Source organism: Phocoena sinus, chromosome 15 (assembly GCF_008692025.1).
Source record: "Phocoena sinus isolate mPhoSin1 chromosome 15, mPhoSin1.pri, whole genome shotgun sequence".
In the NCBI taxonomy this organism is placed as follows: domain Eukaryota; kingdom Metazoa; phylum Chordata; class Mammalia; order Artiodactyla; family Phocoenidae; genus Phocoena; species Phocoena sinus.
Genome location: NC_045777.1, coordinates 77,923,622 through 77,940,763, shown reverse-complemented (window position 1 = coordinate 77,940,763; position 17,142 = coordinate 77,923,622). Strand labels below are relative to the sequence as shown.

General features: G+C 57.5%; 1 protein-coding gene across 2 annotated transcripts in view; it reads right to left on the bottom strand.

The window, feature by feature from the left end:
• Positions 1 to 2,727: 2,727 nt before the first annotated feature.
• CASTOR2 (cytosolic arginine sensor for mTORC1 subunit 2) overlaps positions 2,728 to 17,142 on the bottom strand; it is a 58,893-nt gene continuing 44,478 nt past the window's right edge. The window contains exons 3-9 of one of the 2 annotated variants that reach the window (XM_032604274.1): positions 15,700 to 15,893; positions 14,881 to 15,013; positions 14,238 to 14,361; positions 13,398 to 13,508; positions 12,834 to 12,916; positions 8,562 to 8,656; positions 2,728 to 8,476 (exon numbers count right to left, since the gene is read on the bottom strand). In XM_032604274.1, coding sequence (XP_032460165.1) covers positions 8,411 to 8,476; positions 8,562 to 8,656; positions 12,834 to 12,916; positions 13,398 to 13,508; positions 14,238 to 14,361; positions 14,881 to 15,013; positions 15,700 to 15,893 — 806 coding nt within the window. In that variant the 3' untranslated portion in view covers positions 2,728 to 8,410. Of the gene's footprint in view, positions 8,477 to 8,561; positions 8,657 to 11,223; positions 12,714 to 12,757; positions 12,917 to 13,397; positions 13,509 to 14,237; positions 14,362 to 14,880; positions 15,014 to 15,699; positions 15,894 to 17,142 lie in introns of those variants that run through there. The other variant, XM_032604275.1, reaches the window with a different exon arrangement.

The window sequence follows — 17,142 nt, the reverse complement described above, 5'->3', positions numbered from 1 at the left end:
AGACCAGCTTTTGCAAGGTAAAGACCTCTGTGGTCTTCCTACCCCTTTATGCTACCCTCCACTGTGTTTATAGGAACTTTCTTTAACCATCAAGGGATGTTAGACTCACATTTTCTCGGCCGTCCTTCCTGCTATGCATTCACACCTCTTGCCTTCTCTACCACATTCATTTTTTTTAAAAAATTGAGATGTGAGTCATATACCGTAAAACCATTTTAAAGTGTACAATTCAGTGGTTTTAGCCTATTATCTGTGTGGTGCAACCGTCACCACGATCTCATTCCACACTCCCTTTGGAGAGCTAGTTTTCACCATCATGAGCTCCTGCTTCCCCACCAGCTGAATAAAAACCAAGGGGAGGCAAAGTGACTACAGAGTGTGCTCTTTCCTTCTGTGGCCCTGCATTCCTCTTATTACTCTTTTAAAAACTTCTACTTATTTATTTTTTGCCACACCACACAACATGTGGAATCTTAGTTCCCTGACCAGGTATCGAACCCTCACCCACTGCATCCCTGAATTGGAAGCATGGGGTCTTTAACCACTGGACTGCCAGGGAAGTCCCCTTTTTATTACTTTTTAAGAGCGGGTTGGGGAGCTTTAAAAACTATACTGAAGCCAAGATGAGTTGAATCAGACTCTTTGGGGTAGAGTCCTGGCACAGGTAACTCTCCCCACTCTCCAGGGGAGTCTAATGTGCTGGGGTAAGAACCCTGCCAAGATGCAGCCAAAGCTGCTCCCACGAGGAATTATGCCCTGGCTGGGGGAAGGGCACATTCATGGTTCGGAAGGTGGGATGCCAGCCAGTCCTCTACATCTGTGATGCCCCCCGCCATTCCTGACTGCACTGCGAAGGCCCTTGAGTTGGCCAGGGTCATCTCTCCTGAGAAATGAGGCCAGGATCCTGGCTGCCCCCTTTCCTCCTTCTATCAGCCATGTTCAATAACCCAGACTCACCATTCAGATGCTGAGTTTGGTCTCCTGCATGAAGTCCTCCGTCGCTCCCCACGGTCTGTAGCAGACTGTGAGGCCCGCAGCTGGCCTGAGAACCCGCCTTGCATTTCAGCCTCATTTCTACCAGCCCCTTCCATTTCCTCCCTCTCCCACTTTGCTTCTCCATTCCAGCTACGCTCCCCTCTAGGCCCTCTGCGCCTTTGCGGTTCCCTCTGTTTGGGTCCCCCTGCTAAGCTTACCAAGCTCAACCCTAACGTCCTGGCTTCTTGTGCCTCCTACTGCCGGACAGTGGTCATGGCCCCAGGGCACAGCACCCCCTGGTGGTGGAGCCTGGCACTGCAATCCCTGGGAGAGCCTGTTTTCACACCTTTATACCTCCTGGAGCAACTCAGGCGCAGGGGCCACAGCAGCGTCATCTGGGTCTCCAGCCCCGGGCACAAGGTCTGGCACCACCCTAGAGACAGTGAACATGAGTGAGTGGTGGGAAAAGGAGGGCTTTGCTACTGTTTTGGGCAATCAAGAGCGCCCACCCGTGTTGTGGCTCCAGCGCGATATGTGAAGGGTTGCAAACCCCAGAAAGGCAAGCCTTCACAGCAGCCAGAATTTCTTGGGCGCGGGGTGGTGAGTGAGTGCTTTAGCTCCCATCTTCCCTCCCTTCCATCTCCAGGGCTGCTTCTCCTGCGAGGCAGGGGTGAGGGGATGGTGGGGCCCAATGTAGGCAGAACCCTGCCCTGCTCACACCTGCCCTCCATGGAAAACATCAAAGAGGGGCAGGGTGAAGGGCGTCCAAGGTCCAGGACCTGCTGGTCTCAGGCCTCTTTCTTGCCTGGGCGGTCCCAGCGTCCACCTGCCAAGGGGGCAGGAGCTCAACCCCAGAGCGCTTGTGGGAGGGACCCCAAGCACCACGCCCTCCCTCCTGCCCCCAGGGTGTCTTATCTGGAGGCATCAGCTCCTGGGCTTCCAGCACCAAGAAACCTTTCCTGGGGGTGTGACATTCACAGCAGGGTTCCAGCCCCTGATCCTTCCCCTGCCACCACCAAGGTCCTATCCTGCTCCAGGGCACCCCGGTCCCCCAGGCCCACCTCTGCCACAGATTTGGGGAGGAATGGTGAGTGTAGAAGCCAGTTTCCAAAGTGGCCCCCAAGGTTACCTTGACCTCTTGGTTTTCACACCCCTGTGTGGTCTCCTCCACGGTCAAATCAGAGCTGGGCTGCATGACGACAGAACGTGATGGAGATGATGGAACATGAATTCTGAAGCTAGAAGAAAAGCTTTTTTGTTTTTAGGTCCTACCTTGGTCCTTGAATCCCTTGCTCTGGGGGAAGCCAGGCGCCATACGACGAGGACACTCAAGCAGCAGAGACCCACGTGCAGAGGAACAGGCTTCCTGCTGACAGCCAGGCCCACCTCACCAGCCATGTGGATTAAGCACCTTGGAAATAGACCCTCTAGCCCCAGCCGAGCTTCAGATGCCTGAAGCCTCTTGAGAGACTCTGAGCCCAAGCTGCTCACACTGCTCCCAAGTTCCTAACCCACCAAAACCGGGACACACAAATAATCATTTCAAGCCTTACATTTTGGGGCAACTTGTTATACAGCACTGGGTAACTAATACAGCCCCTCTCGTTCTCAGGGCTATTTATTTCCTCTCCCGGATTCTTGCTTTGGCTCCTCCCAGCTCCTGGCCTATGTTCCCCCACCCACGGTATGAGAAGGGAGAGAGATGAGACATAGCCCTGGATCAGCACAAAATCAGACAGCCGTCAGCCAATATCATTTTTTTCTTCCATTTTAATGAACACTTTACAAAGTACAAAATATACTGTCTTTTTTGGGGGGAACATTAGGTACTTTTTTTCTCTCTGTCATACAGTACATGAATCTCAAGGGTTTTGTGTTTTTTCAAGAAAGAAAGAAAGTGTGAGGGCCTGGGGTACAGGGCTGCCCCTGTTCTTCCCTCGCCCAGACCTTGGGACAGACGCAAGTGCCGCTGCTACTGCTGGTGACCCGGGGCATGCCAGGGGAGGGCCAGACCCCCAAGGCGAAACCCTGGGCAGGGCAGAGGCCCCCCTGAGCCCTGCTGTGCAGCCAACATCCACTCACCCCCATCTCAGGATAACGGAAATGATTTTGGCAAAGAGCAAGTGGAGGGCTTGGGGTTTTGTTTGCTGTTACACCTCCCCACCCCCAGTTTTGGAGCCAACCCTGCCCAGCTCTTCCTGGACCATTTTCTGAACAGGTAAACTGAAGCTGTGGACAGGAAAATGCACTGGGCTTGGCCTCTGCCTTGGGACCTGAATTTGGCCTGTTTTTCACCCATCCCACCGGCCCTCCACTCCGGTTTCCAACTTTGTTGGATGCTCTGCATGGACGAGCCCCAGTAGGCAAAGGGGCACCAGCCCCCAGAACCCCTCCCTGTAAATACTGTCTTCAGGACTGGCTGCTTCTGAGGAGTCCGCCCAGCAGGTCTAGCCCTTGGCTGCATGGACCTCCGGGCCTCTGCAGGGCAAAGCACAGCCCCTGCAGGGACACCTCTGCCCCGTCTGTCCGCAGAGCAGTTTTAGCAAAGCCAAGGGGGGTGGGGCTGCCTTGCGTTCGAGGTCTGCTGCCCGTACCCCTTCAACTCTACATGTGGCCCTGGGGTAAGAACGTACCCAGGCCTAGAAATACTGGACGAGCCAGTCCCTCCACGCGGATCCGGGCTCTGCACGTGTGTGCTCGAGTCCACACTAGAGTGCGTGTCACAGCGCACACTCGCACTCACGTGTACGTATACACACACGTGTGGTCCTGCTCAGAACTCTGCTCTGACGCCCAGCACTTGCCGCGTTCACAGCCTCCCACACCGAGAACCGAGAGCCACAAGTTCCCTCCCCACCACGCTGCCCACGAAAGCACGGGCCAGGCCGCCTGCAGGCTTCTACCTGTGCTCCAGGCCACTCCTGGTGCCCTCAGCCCCAAGGACAGCAGGCTGCCTCGGCCAACAGCTCCCATCCTTCCGTCCCAAGAAAGTAGGCTTCCCAGGAGGGCGTGGGTTTCAAAGCTGAAGGCCATGGCCCACCCGGCAGCTTTCTCTCTCCCTCGGTCAATGGAAAAGGGTCCTTTTGCTGCCTCTAATTTGAAAATGAAAGAATGGAAAAGAGCTGGCATGTGAGAAAAGGTATCTAGCTATACCAGGGCTCATCTCCCCTCACAAGTCCCGTCCACTCTTCCCAAGCCCACCCTCTGCTGGGCTGACCACTGTCTGCCATCTTGGTGGATCCCTTCCCAGGCGGCCTCCTGGAATAGAGGGCCACTGCCCCCTCCAGGCCTAGCCCCTGCCTCAGCACAGTACCCAGGAAACCTGAAGAGCCCAAGCCCCCGTCTTCCCACCGCTGGGAGACCCCGTCGTCCTCCCCCAACCTCTGCCTGCCAAGCCAACCACCGACTCCGCTTCTCGGCGGCCGTGACGGCAGTGCCCGGGGGGCTGCTCCCCAGCCATGGCTTACACTGGCCACAGACACATACACTGGGGGTGCTTCCTTCCTACCCGCCCCCCTGCCACAATTTTCCCTCAGGAAGGAGCGTCAAAGATTCCTGGTACAGAGCCGTAGCGCTACCACCTGGAAGGTCCCCAAGGTCCCCTCTCTTAGCTGGGGAAGGGCCCTGCTTGTGCCCACATCCAGATCCAGAGGCTCAGAAAGGTGGCCCAGGGTGGCTGGGAAGTGTGGCCAGAAGGGGCAGGAGGTGGGTGGGCAGGTTCATCTTTGATTATCAGGCAAATGGTACTGCTGGCTTGGGGTAGGGGCCTGGCCCTTCCTACCACCCCCCCACAGCCTCCTCTCCTGAGCTCCGTGGCGTCCTCTGTCACCACAGAGGGGACAAGCCCTAACCGACCATGCATCTTCTGGACACCACACTGGCCACCGAGGCCATGCTGCCCGCATGGGGAGTCACAGCGGCCAGCTCCGGGTCACCCGGTCCCTCCCTTCCCACCAGGGGCCTGTGGCCCGGAGTTGATGGGAGCGGGAGAACGCTGGTGCTCGGGGGGTTCTGGACCCCCGGAATCCTGGGGAAGGGAGGCCTTATGTGCCTCTCCTGCTTGGATGGGTGCCCTGGGCTGAGGTCAGTGGTATAGGCACCGCCTCCTGGGGGGCTCTGGAAACCCCTGTGGAGGAAAGAGGTGCAGAGCGGGCACTGCCCAACTCTTTGCTGGGTCAGGACTAGGGCCGAGGGAGAGTGGGGTTTCTTAGGAACCAGGGGCGCCCATGTTGGGAGCTGAGCCCAAGAGGCAGATTTTGATAACTGGGGGCAGGGGTGAAGTGGGCGATCGCGGCCCCTGGTCTCCCTTAACCTCGCGCCGCTCGGCAGTGCGCAGGGACCGGGCAGGTGAAGAGAGAGCGCAGCACTTAGATGGTTTGAGCTTTTCTGACCAGCGAACAGCACAGACTCAAAAGACACACCTGGAGCCCAGGTGGCAGCTCCTGGGCCACCCGCTCACCCCCAAGCCAGAGCCTAGAGTGCCTCAGCCTGACGGGGCACCCTCTTCAGGCCACCTCTCTGGGGGTCTGGGGACCCCTGCGCACAGCAAAGCCAGAGATGGCTGGGGGCAGCCAGCCACCGGGGAGACCACTCATTCTTCCCCCAGACTGCTGGAGACCCAGCCGCTGACTCACGGGCACACACAGGCACCGAGGATGTGCCGGCCTCTGCACACAGTGGGATGGGGGTGTGCGAAATAGAGGGGGCAGGTTTTCAGGGTGTTGGCTCCCGCCCTGTCAGCTGGATACACACCTGTGTAGCCCAGAGAGCGGAGTCCTTGCACCAGCCCCTCCCGGGAACAACGTCAAAGGCATCCATCCGTCCCTTTCTCAGTCGGATGGGGCCAGTCCCCAGGAGGCGACCTGGGGAAAGAACCTGAGGCTTCTGAAGCGAAAGAAATCAGGTGATGGGGCTGTGGGAGCAGACCTGGACGGAAAGCCGGAGGGCGCCCGTCCAGCTGGGCCAGGTCTTCGGGCTGAGAGCACCGGCAAGGGGGCTCTTCTGTTCCAGCTGTTCCTCCCTCTGTGCCACTGTCCCCCAAATAAAATAAGGGTGTCCAGGGGCCTTGGTCGTGCCAACGGGATTACAGGAAGGGGCCGAATCCAGCTTTCAAGGGAGATTCGGCAGGAGGGGTTAGGGACCCTCAACACCCGCCCCGGAGCTCAGTTCCTGGGCCGTTGGTTTAGTTTTTCTCTCAAGTCAGGGCCGAGGCAGCCAGCCGGCTTCTCTAATAATCGTATTGCCTATATACTTGAATTAAAAATATATGGTGGCTCAAAACGTGCCTGTGTGCACGGCAGACACCGCGGGGCGGAAGCCCTCACGCCCCCCCCCCCACACACACACGCACACACGCGTGTGCGCGCTCACACAGTATATATTAACATATATATTGCTCAAGTATATATGCTATTTACAGTATATATCTATATCAACATAAAACACAGGTATTTATATGTGTGTACAATATACGTCCTAGGGGGTCTAGGGAGCACACGTTTCTGGGGGTCAAGGGGCCGACACACTTGCTCGGCAGGGAGGAGAGGCGGGGGAGTGACACGGTGAGGGGGGGACAGACAGGAAGGGGTCTGGAGGGCGTGCCACGGAAAAATCAAGGCCTTCCAGGGACAGTAAGGGGACTCTCGGGGCGTGAAGTGCTGCCCTGCCCACGTGGACACCCCCATTTTGGAACCAGCAAACAATTGACGTTTTGGTGTTTTGTGCAAAATGAATTAACTTAAAAAAAAAACCACGTGGGTTCCGAATCAGTACTTGGGCCCCGAACATCTGCAAGGATCCAGACAGACAGCTTCCCCACCTGGTGGGTTTCCATGGCTCAGAGGGTCCCACGCGGCACAGAGAATGGGGGTGGGTGGGGCTTCATCAGCCCAAGAGAATGTCCCTTCTCCTCCGAGCTTCTCAGGGACAGCACGTGTCAGCTGCTGCCCGGGCACCGAGGAGGACCCTGCAGGTCCTGCTTGCTTGGAAAACACTCCCAGCTGGAGAGGAGGCACGGGGGTCACCCCATTCTCCGAGGGGGCTGGCTTGCCACCTGGCTGTCCACCGCCCTGCGGCCCTCGAGTCCCCTCTGATGCTCAGAACCACTCTGCCTTGGCAGCTCCGTGGGGGGATGCCCCGGGGACCCCTGTATCGTAACAGACCTCTGCTCCCAGCTTTCTGCTCCAAAGGGAGGGCCGAGACCCCTGGAAGCAGCTCCCGATTCTCAAGCTTGTCCCTGGAGCCAAAGGATGCCAACCAAGCGATGTCACACTCTGAGCCCCGGCAGACTCAGCGGGCCATCCCCTGAAACTACTGCCAACTGCAGCCTGGGTGCAAATACATTAAATAAGAAACTAAAACAAGGTACGGTTTTCTCTATTAAGGCTCAGATAAGCTGCCTCCCAGGTCAAGTACTCATGAACGCCACGGTCCCTGGACCGAGGGGTGGGTGGGCAGGTGAGTTGGGGGCAGAGGCCTTCCACTTTCCCCTAAAAGTGGGGCGAGGGGGCGGTGCAGGAAAACGGGGGAGCCCTGTGCTGGTCTAGTTAACTGCTGGGGAGGTGGGGGTGACCTAAGAAACCCCAGGCCCAGAACACTGGGGCTGCCCCCATTTAGGGGAACCCGAGGCTCTGCCAGCCCCAGGAGGGTCCAGGGAAAGCAGAGGGGACAGGAGCTCGTGCCCCAGGCTGGTGGGTCTCCTGGGAACCCCCCTCCCCCCGGGACTGAGCGCTTGTGGTGGGGAGGGTCTGGAAAGGCCCCTTTGGCAGTCTTGCTGGGAGTTGGGGCACAGGCCCTGTGGCTGGCAGGCCAGGTTCTGGGGGACTGGGGTCCCCCTCCAGCTCAGAGCCCCACCCGAGCTCCCTTGGAGCCTCACCAGCACATGACCAGAGGGCTGCCCACTGGCCTCTACTCTGCAGGAACCAGCCCAGAGCCAATGGAACCAGAGACCAGTGACCACAGGGGCCAGAACCCCTACCCTCACAAGGGCCTTCCAGGGCCCCATGAACTCAGCCCTGCTCAGCCAGCCAGCCCCCCAAGATGACCCGAGAACTGGTACTCCCAGTGTCCTGTAGAAGGTACCAGCTTCCTCTGGCGTCTGCCCCCGGCCGTGGGCGAGGCAGGAGGAGAAGATGAGTCAGCTCACAAGCTCCCTGGGCCTCAGACAGCATTTTCTGGGGTAGGGGTCGGGGAAGGAGGTGGGGGGGGGTTCTCTGGAGGGTCTGGGGGCTCCAGGAAGGCAGGAGGGCACGGGGAGGGCTTGGCTTGGGCCACAGGCCTGGCGGGGTCAGCCATCAGGGGCGTGTCCTAGGGACCCCTTCCTTGGGGGCCCCGGGGCCGATTTTCCAGTCTGTTGAGAAATACTGTGAGAAGAATCTTCAGGGTGGGGCTGGGCCCAGGCCTGGGGGGCAGACGGGGAGGAGCGGAAGAGGCCCTCCTAATGCTTCTCTGCTTGGCTGACTTTCAGGGCGCTGATGACGCCATTGATGTTTTCTTCTGGTACCTGCGAGGGGTGGGAAGCAGACACCCGTGAGCCCCTGGAGCCGGGCCGGGCCTGCCCTGCCCGGGGGCCGGTGCCGGACACTCACCAGTGCGTGGTCGAACTTGAAGGTACTGATGTAGTAAGCGGGGATGTCAGCAGCAGCTAAGGGCTCGGAGATCTGGGCCACGATGCCGCACTCATCTGGGGACAGAGGCGGGGACCACGTTTAGCGTCCTCTCCACCCGGCGACCCAGCACAGCCTTGGCCTCTCCCCTCCCTCTGCTGGCAGTGCCCGCCCTGTACCCGCAAGCTTCCCAGAGACTCCCCGCCCCTCCATCCAGCAGGCTTCTCTGATCTCTTTGGCCAGCAGTGAGCTCTCCATCCTCAGGGCTCCACAGAAGCCACTTCTGCTAACTGGGACCACCCTCTGCCTGTTTCCCGTGCCTCGTAGTTTGGACTCATCTTCCTGGCCATCTTGCGAGTTCCCTAAACAGAGCTGGAGGTAGCGTGGCAATAAGAGGACGTGGGTTCAGGCCCTCTTTTTTGTCGCCCTTTTCTAGCCAGATGACGTGGCCAAGTCACTTCCTCTCTCTGAGCCTCCGTTTCCTCGTCGGAGTCCCCACTGGGTAAAGGTCCCTGCCTGTCCTAAAGGCAGTGTCAGGCATCTGATCATGAGGAATGTCATTTCCTTCTCCTTCTGGATCTCCAAAGCAGTGGCCTCCTGGCCTCCTCCAAACCTCAGCCAATAAGGTGGTCTTTGGGTTGCCTGGGGGATGGTTCTCCCCTCTCCTCCACCCTCCTCCCCGCTTTGAAGGCACCATGCAAAGCTTCCTCCTACAGGAAGACCTCCAGGATCTGAGGACCACTCTTCTCTCCATCAGCACAACCCCTCAAAGCTACTGTTCTGATTCTGGTGATGATGCCTTTCCCCAGCGCTGTCCCGATTGGGTGGGAGAGTCCAGATATGGCCACCAGCTCCCCATGGGATTCTGGGGCCAGAGCCTGGGCATCATCAACCTGGGCTTCACCCTTCCCCCACCCCCAGCCTCCCCGGCACCCTTCCACTCCCTGGCCCTGGTCCTGCTTGTCAGCCCACGCTGGGACCTAGACGTGACCCTGCAGGTCTCTTAAGCTCCTGTCTCCTGCTTGGTCTCCCGGGGCTCCTGGCTGGACCCATGGGCCCCTTTGGTGGCTGCACAGGTCTCGTGCTTGCACTTCTGGTGACCGTCTGTGCTGTTATGTGGTGGAGACCGGTTGTGTCCTAAGATTCTTTAGCTACAGACACATTCATTTTCAGTTCTGTAAAGGGGGTGGGGGGCGCGGGTAGGAGATTAGGGTCTAGAATGGTGCCTTTCAAACCGTGGGTGGTGACCCATTTGGGACATCAATTTAGAAGGCTGGTAACCAGTGTTTTATAAAATGACAACAGAAAAGGGAAGGGCAAACAGCTCAGCATCAGAGCGAGTGCAGTTTTGTGAAACCGTAGAGTTGTTTGTGTATGTGTGTGCTGGGCTGTGATGGAAAACATATTTCCTGCAAACCGTGGTCTAAAACATATGGAATTCGCCAGTCTAGAATCTTTCAGATTCTCAAGTTATTTTTCTTGCAGGGCTATTTATAGCTATTAGCCTGGCGCTAAAACCCTCCACATCCCGGGAAGGTAGATCCAGCTGCTGCCTGCTAGATCACACACTGTATCCCCTGTCGCCCGCCCCGCGAGGCCACTCAAAACAGCCCAGGGCAACTGCAGATGGTAGGACGATTCAAGTTTCATCTACTATCCCACCTCGATTCTCCCTTCAACCTGACTTTCTTTCTTCTGTAATATTATTATACTGAGTGTATTTTGGTAAACTTTGAAGCAAAGCTGGGGATAAAAAGATAAGCTGATATGCATCACTAATTATTAGAGAAAGGCAAATAAAACTACAATGAGGTACCACCTCACACGGGTCAGAATGGCCATCACTAAAAAGTCTACAAATAACAAATGCTGGAGAGGGTGTGGAGAAAAGGGAACCCTCCCACACGGTTGGTGCAGCCACTATGAAAAACAGTATGGAGGTGCCTCAAAAAACTAAAAATACATCTGCCATATGATCCAGCAATCCTACTCCTGGGCATATACGCAGACAAAACTATAATTCGAAAAGATACACGCACCCCTATGTTCACAGCAGCGCTATTCACAACAGCCAAGACATGGAAACAACCTAAACGTCCACTGACAGATGAAGAGATAAAGAAGATGTGGTACATATACACAATGGAATACTACTCAGCCATAAAAAAGGATGAAATAATGCCATTTGCAGTGACATGGATGGACCTAGAGATGATCATACTAAGCGAAGTCAGACAGAGAAAGACAAACACCATATGATATCACTTATATGTGGAATCTAAAATATGACACAAATGAACCTATCTACGAAACAGAAACAGGCTCTCAGACATAGAGATCAGACTTGTGGTTGCCAAGGGGGAGGGGGCTGGAGGAGGGACGGAGTGGGAGGTTTGGGTTAGCAGATGCAAACTATTACATACAGAATGGATGAACAACAAGGTCCTACTGTAGAGCACAGGGAGCTATATTCAATATCCTGTGATAAACTAAAATGGAGAAGAATATGAAAAAGAACACATATATACGTATATATAACTGAATCACTTTGCTGTACAGCAGAAATTAACGTCACACTGTAAATCAACTCTACTTCAGTAAAAAAAGAAAAAAAAAAAAGATAAACTGATATGTACAGCTTCCTGCTTCTCATCTGAGTCTCCAGTGACGCCTGCCCCTCCGCCTGTGAGGACCTGGTGAGGCTCTTTTCCACTGTTTCTACTGTGGAGAGGCACCGCTGCGTCACACCCACCTCTGCTGGTGCCGCCCTCTCCTCCCCGTCAGCCGGGTTAACATCTGCTGGTCACCTCTGGGGCCACCTCCTCTGGGAAGCCTTCCCTTCCTCAACCCTCTCCAAGCCTTACACGTCCTTACACGTGCTTGCTGAGCACCCGGTGTAACTGACACGTCGTGGAGGGCTTCGCGCCACCCTGAAGCAGGATCTACCATCATCCTTGTTTTACAGACTAGGAAACTGAGGCTCAGAGGCTAAGCACCAAGGTCACCCTGGTTTCCTTCAGCCTCCTTCACCGGCGAACTTGCCTCTAGGCTACTGGGTCTCCATATCCCCACGGCCCCAAACTGGGCAGCAAATGTGGGTGGGAGAAATGCTGGGGTCGGTGGAGAAGGTGGCCCCGAGAGACAGGCTGGAGCCCAGGGTTGGACCAGGAGCCTTCAGTGTACATTTCCTAGCACTGCAGAAAGCAGCCCACTGTCCTGCCCCTGGGATGGTTCTGGCTTTGGCCTTGATGTGAGCAAAGTTAGGGGGTGCTGTCCAGTCCTGCTAGTTACTGTCTATCTGCGACCTTGTCCAGAGAAAGCCACAGGCAGGTGGCAGAAACGGGTTCCCTCTCCGACCTGTGGCCCTCAGGTCAAAATGCCCTGCCACCTTCACGTCCCGTCCCAGAAGCAGAGCCCCCTGGGCTGACCCCACGGCCCCTGGAGCAGTCTGAGCTTCATCTGGAACATTCTTCACTCTGTCTATGGGAAATCAGGATTTACTGATCCCATCAGGGCCAGCTGAGGGGTGCTCCCCGAAACAAACGTCCTGTGATTTACCAAGAGGCTCTTCTGGGTTCAAGGTCTTGGGTCTGACAAGTCTAGCCCAGAGAAATCATGTCTCATCAAGACAAAGTGCGCTGCAGTCATCACAATGGGGCCAGCAGCCTACACTCGGCGCTGGGAGAATCGGTACCGTGTGGCCCTTCTAACCGAGGGGTCTGAGATCCGTGGCCCCTTGGAATATGCTGATGGGAAAAACTGTCTACCAAAGACAGCTTGGACAATTGTGGAAACTGAAGCTAGACTGAGTCTCGGGGGATTCCTGTGAATTTTCTCCTGGGGCATCGGGTCACTGTGATTACACACAGGGAAAAGGGTGAGGGGCTGGGATGTCTTGAGTTTTACTGTGAGCTGTTTGGCAACTGTGTTAAAAAAAAAACAACACCTCATTAAAAATGACAACAGTCATTCCCTGTCAACAGTGGGACTAAGGAGAGATTTTTTTTTTTTCCTCTTCTATTTTTATCATGTTCCCAATATTCTAATAATATGCAGGTTTTAATTTTTCATTGGGGAGGGGACGGAGAAGAGTGCTTTGCTTGAAGCTGCTCTTCCGTCCTCCGAGGCCAATGCCTCCCGTCACTCACTGGACAAGGGACCGCGTGGGTTGTGGGGACCTCAGTCTCCCCATCTATACCGGGGGTACAGATGCACGGCACTCGGCAATGCCGGCCCCAGCCCCCCAGGGCTCACCAAATCCTAGGGGCTGTCCTCCAATCCGCACCATCTTCCAGAGCTCTCCAGATGCGCTCGTGAACAACAAATTACTAGGAAACCTTGAAAGGGAGCGAGTGATGTTAATCCCCAGATATTAACGGTGCTCCCTCTGCCAGCCCTCCCTGGAGCATTCCCTGTCCTTGGGCACTGATGTAGGACCAGAGCAAGGGGGTGTCTGGCCTGAGCTCAGGGGCCCCAAGGACTCTCCCAAGCCCTCAGCGCACTCACTCTGCACCTTCCTCATCTGGGGGCTGGTAGGGGGAGCAGGAAGGCAAGGTTGGGACCGGGCTTTGGAACAACTGCCCCCTTTTGCTCAGGCTGGGCAGGGTACCGCCCCCTCCACCAGCTCCAGACGGGGGTGGGGGGGTGAGGGACAAACAGCGCTGGATGGCGCTGGATGACCCGGGGCCTTTGTCTCTGAGTGGCCTGTCATCTGTGAGCCGGGGCCACTCACCTGCAATGAAGGGTTGGGGTAGGGACGTATTAGGACCAAGTGGGTGATAAGCCCATCACAAGCCTCCATGCCGGGGCCCGGCTCACCTCTGCTGGGTCTGCACGTCCATCACCAGGGAGATGTAGCCCTCGATGAGGGAGAAGGAGAAGAAGCGGATGTGGCCACAGTCATCGCCGGCCGCCATGGGGTCCTTCACTCTGGGGGCCGGGGCAGCTGGTGAGGGGTGGAGTGGGGTCCCCGCTGCACCCCAAGCCCCATCAGGCCCCCCTGCCCCGCCCATCAGTCTGGGGGTGTTGGGAAGAGCACAGGCCAAGTCCTGGCTCTGATCCTGCCTTGCTGGTGGACCCTGAGGCACTGCTTGCATCGGTCTCTGCGTCTGTGAGGTGTGGATGCTTCCACGGCGTTCACAGAGATGAGCACCGCACTTCACGCTTCTGGAGACCAATCCCGCCCTCGGCACAGGCTACACTTGCCCTTTCCTGGGGGTGGCTTCTCTGTCCCTGTGATGGCCCACATCTCAGGGCACAGTCTATGGTCACTGTCAGCTCACTGGCCCCTGGCCCCGCTCCACTTGGTGCTGGCCAAAACTTACAATCTGCCCTGAGGAAAAATGCGAAGCTGTCGTCCACCAAATGAAACAACCTGAGTTCCCAGCTCTTCAAACGACTGGGCTTGCCCTAGGAGCTCAGGTGACAGTGGGGTGTTTAGTATATCCACATGTGGGCCTAGGGCTTCACCAGGTTTTGGGGTTCCCAAGGAATGCCATTCTCCCCTCTTAGAATGGGGATCTGGGGTACAGCCATGTCTCGCTTCTCAAACGAGCTCCCAGGGCAGGTCTGTGCCTCCCACCTCAGACTGGGGCTACTAGACAGAGCCGTGTCTCCCCTTGGCCACCCAGCAGCCCCTCACACCCGAGGAGGCCCTACCCGTTGGAGTAGAACATGACATCCATGAGGAGTGTGGCAACAGCGGGCAGTGTGTCCGGGTCCAGGCTGGTGACACAGAACCTGTTGCTCGGGCTGGACAGTGGGTGGATGACGGGCCTCTGGACTGTGAGAGCACAAAGACAAGGGGCGCTGAGGCCGGGAGGAGAGGAGCATCGTGGGGCAGGAGAGGGCCCAGGAAGAGGGGTGGGGTCAGCCGGCAGCTGCTCTGGGGAGGCCGGCTGCAGGCCCTGCAAGACCTGGCCCCTGTCGCTTCTCCAGACTCCAGCCCCACCCCCAGGCCCCCAGGCCTTTGCACATGCCACGCCGCCTGCCTGGAACGCCCTTCCCAGCCTTCACCACTGGGCTTAGCTCCTACTTGTGCTCCAAGCTTCAGCTTGAGAGTCACTGCCTCCGGGAGGCCTGGCCTGATAGCCTGGACTGGGTCAGAAGTGGTCTCTGGCCACTGCTGGCTGCATCCACATCCACTGCCCTGGCTAGACCTTGGGAACAGAGTCTGATCAGGACTGTTGTACCGTGTTATGCCTGGCCCTCAACTGATGCTCTGAGAACGGGGCTGCCCTGGGGCAGGACCTGGTAATTTCTTGAGGTCTCTCTGCACAACCCTCCCCCTCCCCCAACTCACCCATCTTGGGCTTCACGAAGCCGTTGGTGATGCCGAGGTTCTCGGCTGCCACTGTCTCGCCATTGACGACCCGCAGGATGGTGAACTCTGATGACAAGGTGTGGGTAACGAAGGGCAGGTCCCGCTCACGCACCTGGGGACGGGGAGTCGAAGAGTGAGTGTACCATGGTCCCTGGGTGGAGTGGGCCTGGGGTCACCAGCCCCTTGACTCTGAGATTCTGTCCCCAGAATGAGCTGCCCCTGTCCTTGCCTCCCACTGTCCTGGTTGGGGACGGGAGCCTGGGACCAGGGGCACATGCCTCCCCAGGGGCAGCAGGGAGGATGCAGAGGGGAGAAGACACCGTGCCGAGGGCTAGGAGGTGCAGGTCCACTCCCCTACTCCCTCTTGTATGTGGTGGCCACACCTGTCCCTGGCCTGGGAAGACTCTCCAGGGTGGCCACGCCCTATGGGAGAAGAGCATGAATAACACGGTAGCCAGGAAATGCCGCTGGCTCCATGGCCAGACACACTTGCCACCCCAGGGGAGGGGTATGGGATTGGGGGAGCCAGACATCCAGCAAGGAGGGCATCCCACCCACACGCACCCCCCAGCCCTCACTTCCTGGCCTCCAGCTTAAACCCAGCATGGTCCACACAAAGGGCAGGCAGTGGGTGGGACTAGACCAGCCAGGGCCATGCTGACACTGGACTGATGACCCTAAGGTACGCCTGACCTCTCTCTGAGCTGATCACGAAACCGGGGGGGAGAGGCACAAACTTTGCAGACCACATCCGAGGGGGCGCCCATGTTGCCTGGGCGTGGGCTGCAGCTTGCTCACCAGGATGAAGTCCGTCTGGTAGGTGGACAGCATGAACACAGAGATGTTCTGATCGGCCAGTGGGGCGATGACCGACTTGGCGATCTTGGTCACACCGATGGGCTGGGAGCTGGAGAAGCTGCCACCACCCGACACCACGTTGAGGGCCAGCCAGGTGGCGTCGGCCACACTCAGGTGTTCCGAGGAGGGCAGCTCTGGAGGGGGACACAGAAGGCTGGCTTATGACTGATGGGCCCCAGCTGTGTGACCTCGGCCAGCCCGCCCTCTGGGCCTCAGCGCCCTCATCTGTCAAAGGAGGCCGAGATCGTCCTTAAAGGTCCCATCCGGGGAGGACCGAGCAGGGAAGGCTCTCAGAGGACTCTGGATGTGCCCAGCAGCTCAGCAGGGCAGGGACCATGGGAACAAGGGGTTCATCTGTGCTGGGCCTCAGTTTCCCCAGCTGTGAAGTGATGAGTACTCAGCGGTAACAATTCTGTTATTTCTGGTTTTCACTACCTTTCTGGGTACCAGGTGCTGCCATCACCACCTTATACCGGTGGACCAGGTCCCACGGTTTTCAAACTGGGTTCCCAGGAACCTCCCAGGGGCTGGGGGATAGAGGGGAGGCCAGGAGAAGACAGGGTGGGGGGCCTGGGATTTTTCTCCCTGCTTCAATTAGACCTGTACTTCAGGCTCCTCTGGAAGCACATTCAGCTCCAGAAGGCCTCCTGAGGTTGCCACCTTCCAGTGGGCAGTGACTGTCACCCAAGTCCCTCCTGAGAGTCTGGGGATCCTGGGGGCGGGGGCACCGGCAGGGGCAGGGTCGGGGCGGTTCAGAGTGGCAGTGATCGCCCAGTCTCCTTGACTAGCTCACAAAGACCATCCTTCCACCCCGTCCTGCAGAAAGAGTACCCAGGGGAGGCTGTGCACGGGACAGGGTACACACATGTGCACGGCTGCATGGACAGGCAGCCACAGAACGGAGCACGGGTTGCACATGGAACTCTCCACGCATCACAGTCGCCTGCTCGAACCCACCCCGTACCAGGACTGTCATTTCACCCCACACATGTGACAAACCAGAGCTCTGAGGGGCTGGTGACTTACTTACCCAAGATCACTTAGACAGAGAATAACAGAGCCAGGATTCAAACCCAGATCTGACTTACAAACAGACCCCTATGCTCTATGCTGGGCACCACATGGGAAGAAGGGCCAGGTCCCCCGCAAGGGGGTCGCTAAGAAGAGGGGCCCGGACACTGGTGAGTTAAGGGGGCTGTGATGATCACGATGCTGCCCGAGGGAAGCTGGGCTGGGCTGTGCTGGCCTCAGCAAGATGGCTCCGGAAGCCTCAACCAGGCTCCTACCTGCCCAGCTAAGGTCGTCATGGCAACCACAGCCGACGGAGCCCATCGGCCCTGCTGGCTGAGAGGGGCCAGTCCTCCGCCAGGCTGGCTGGAGAGG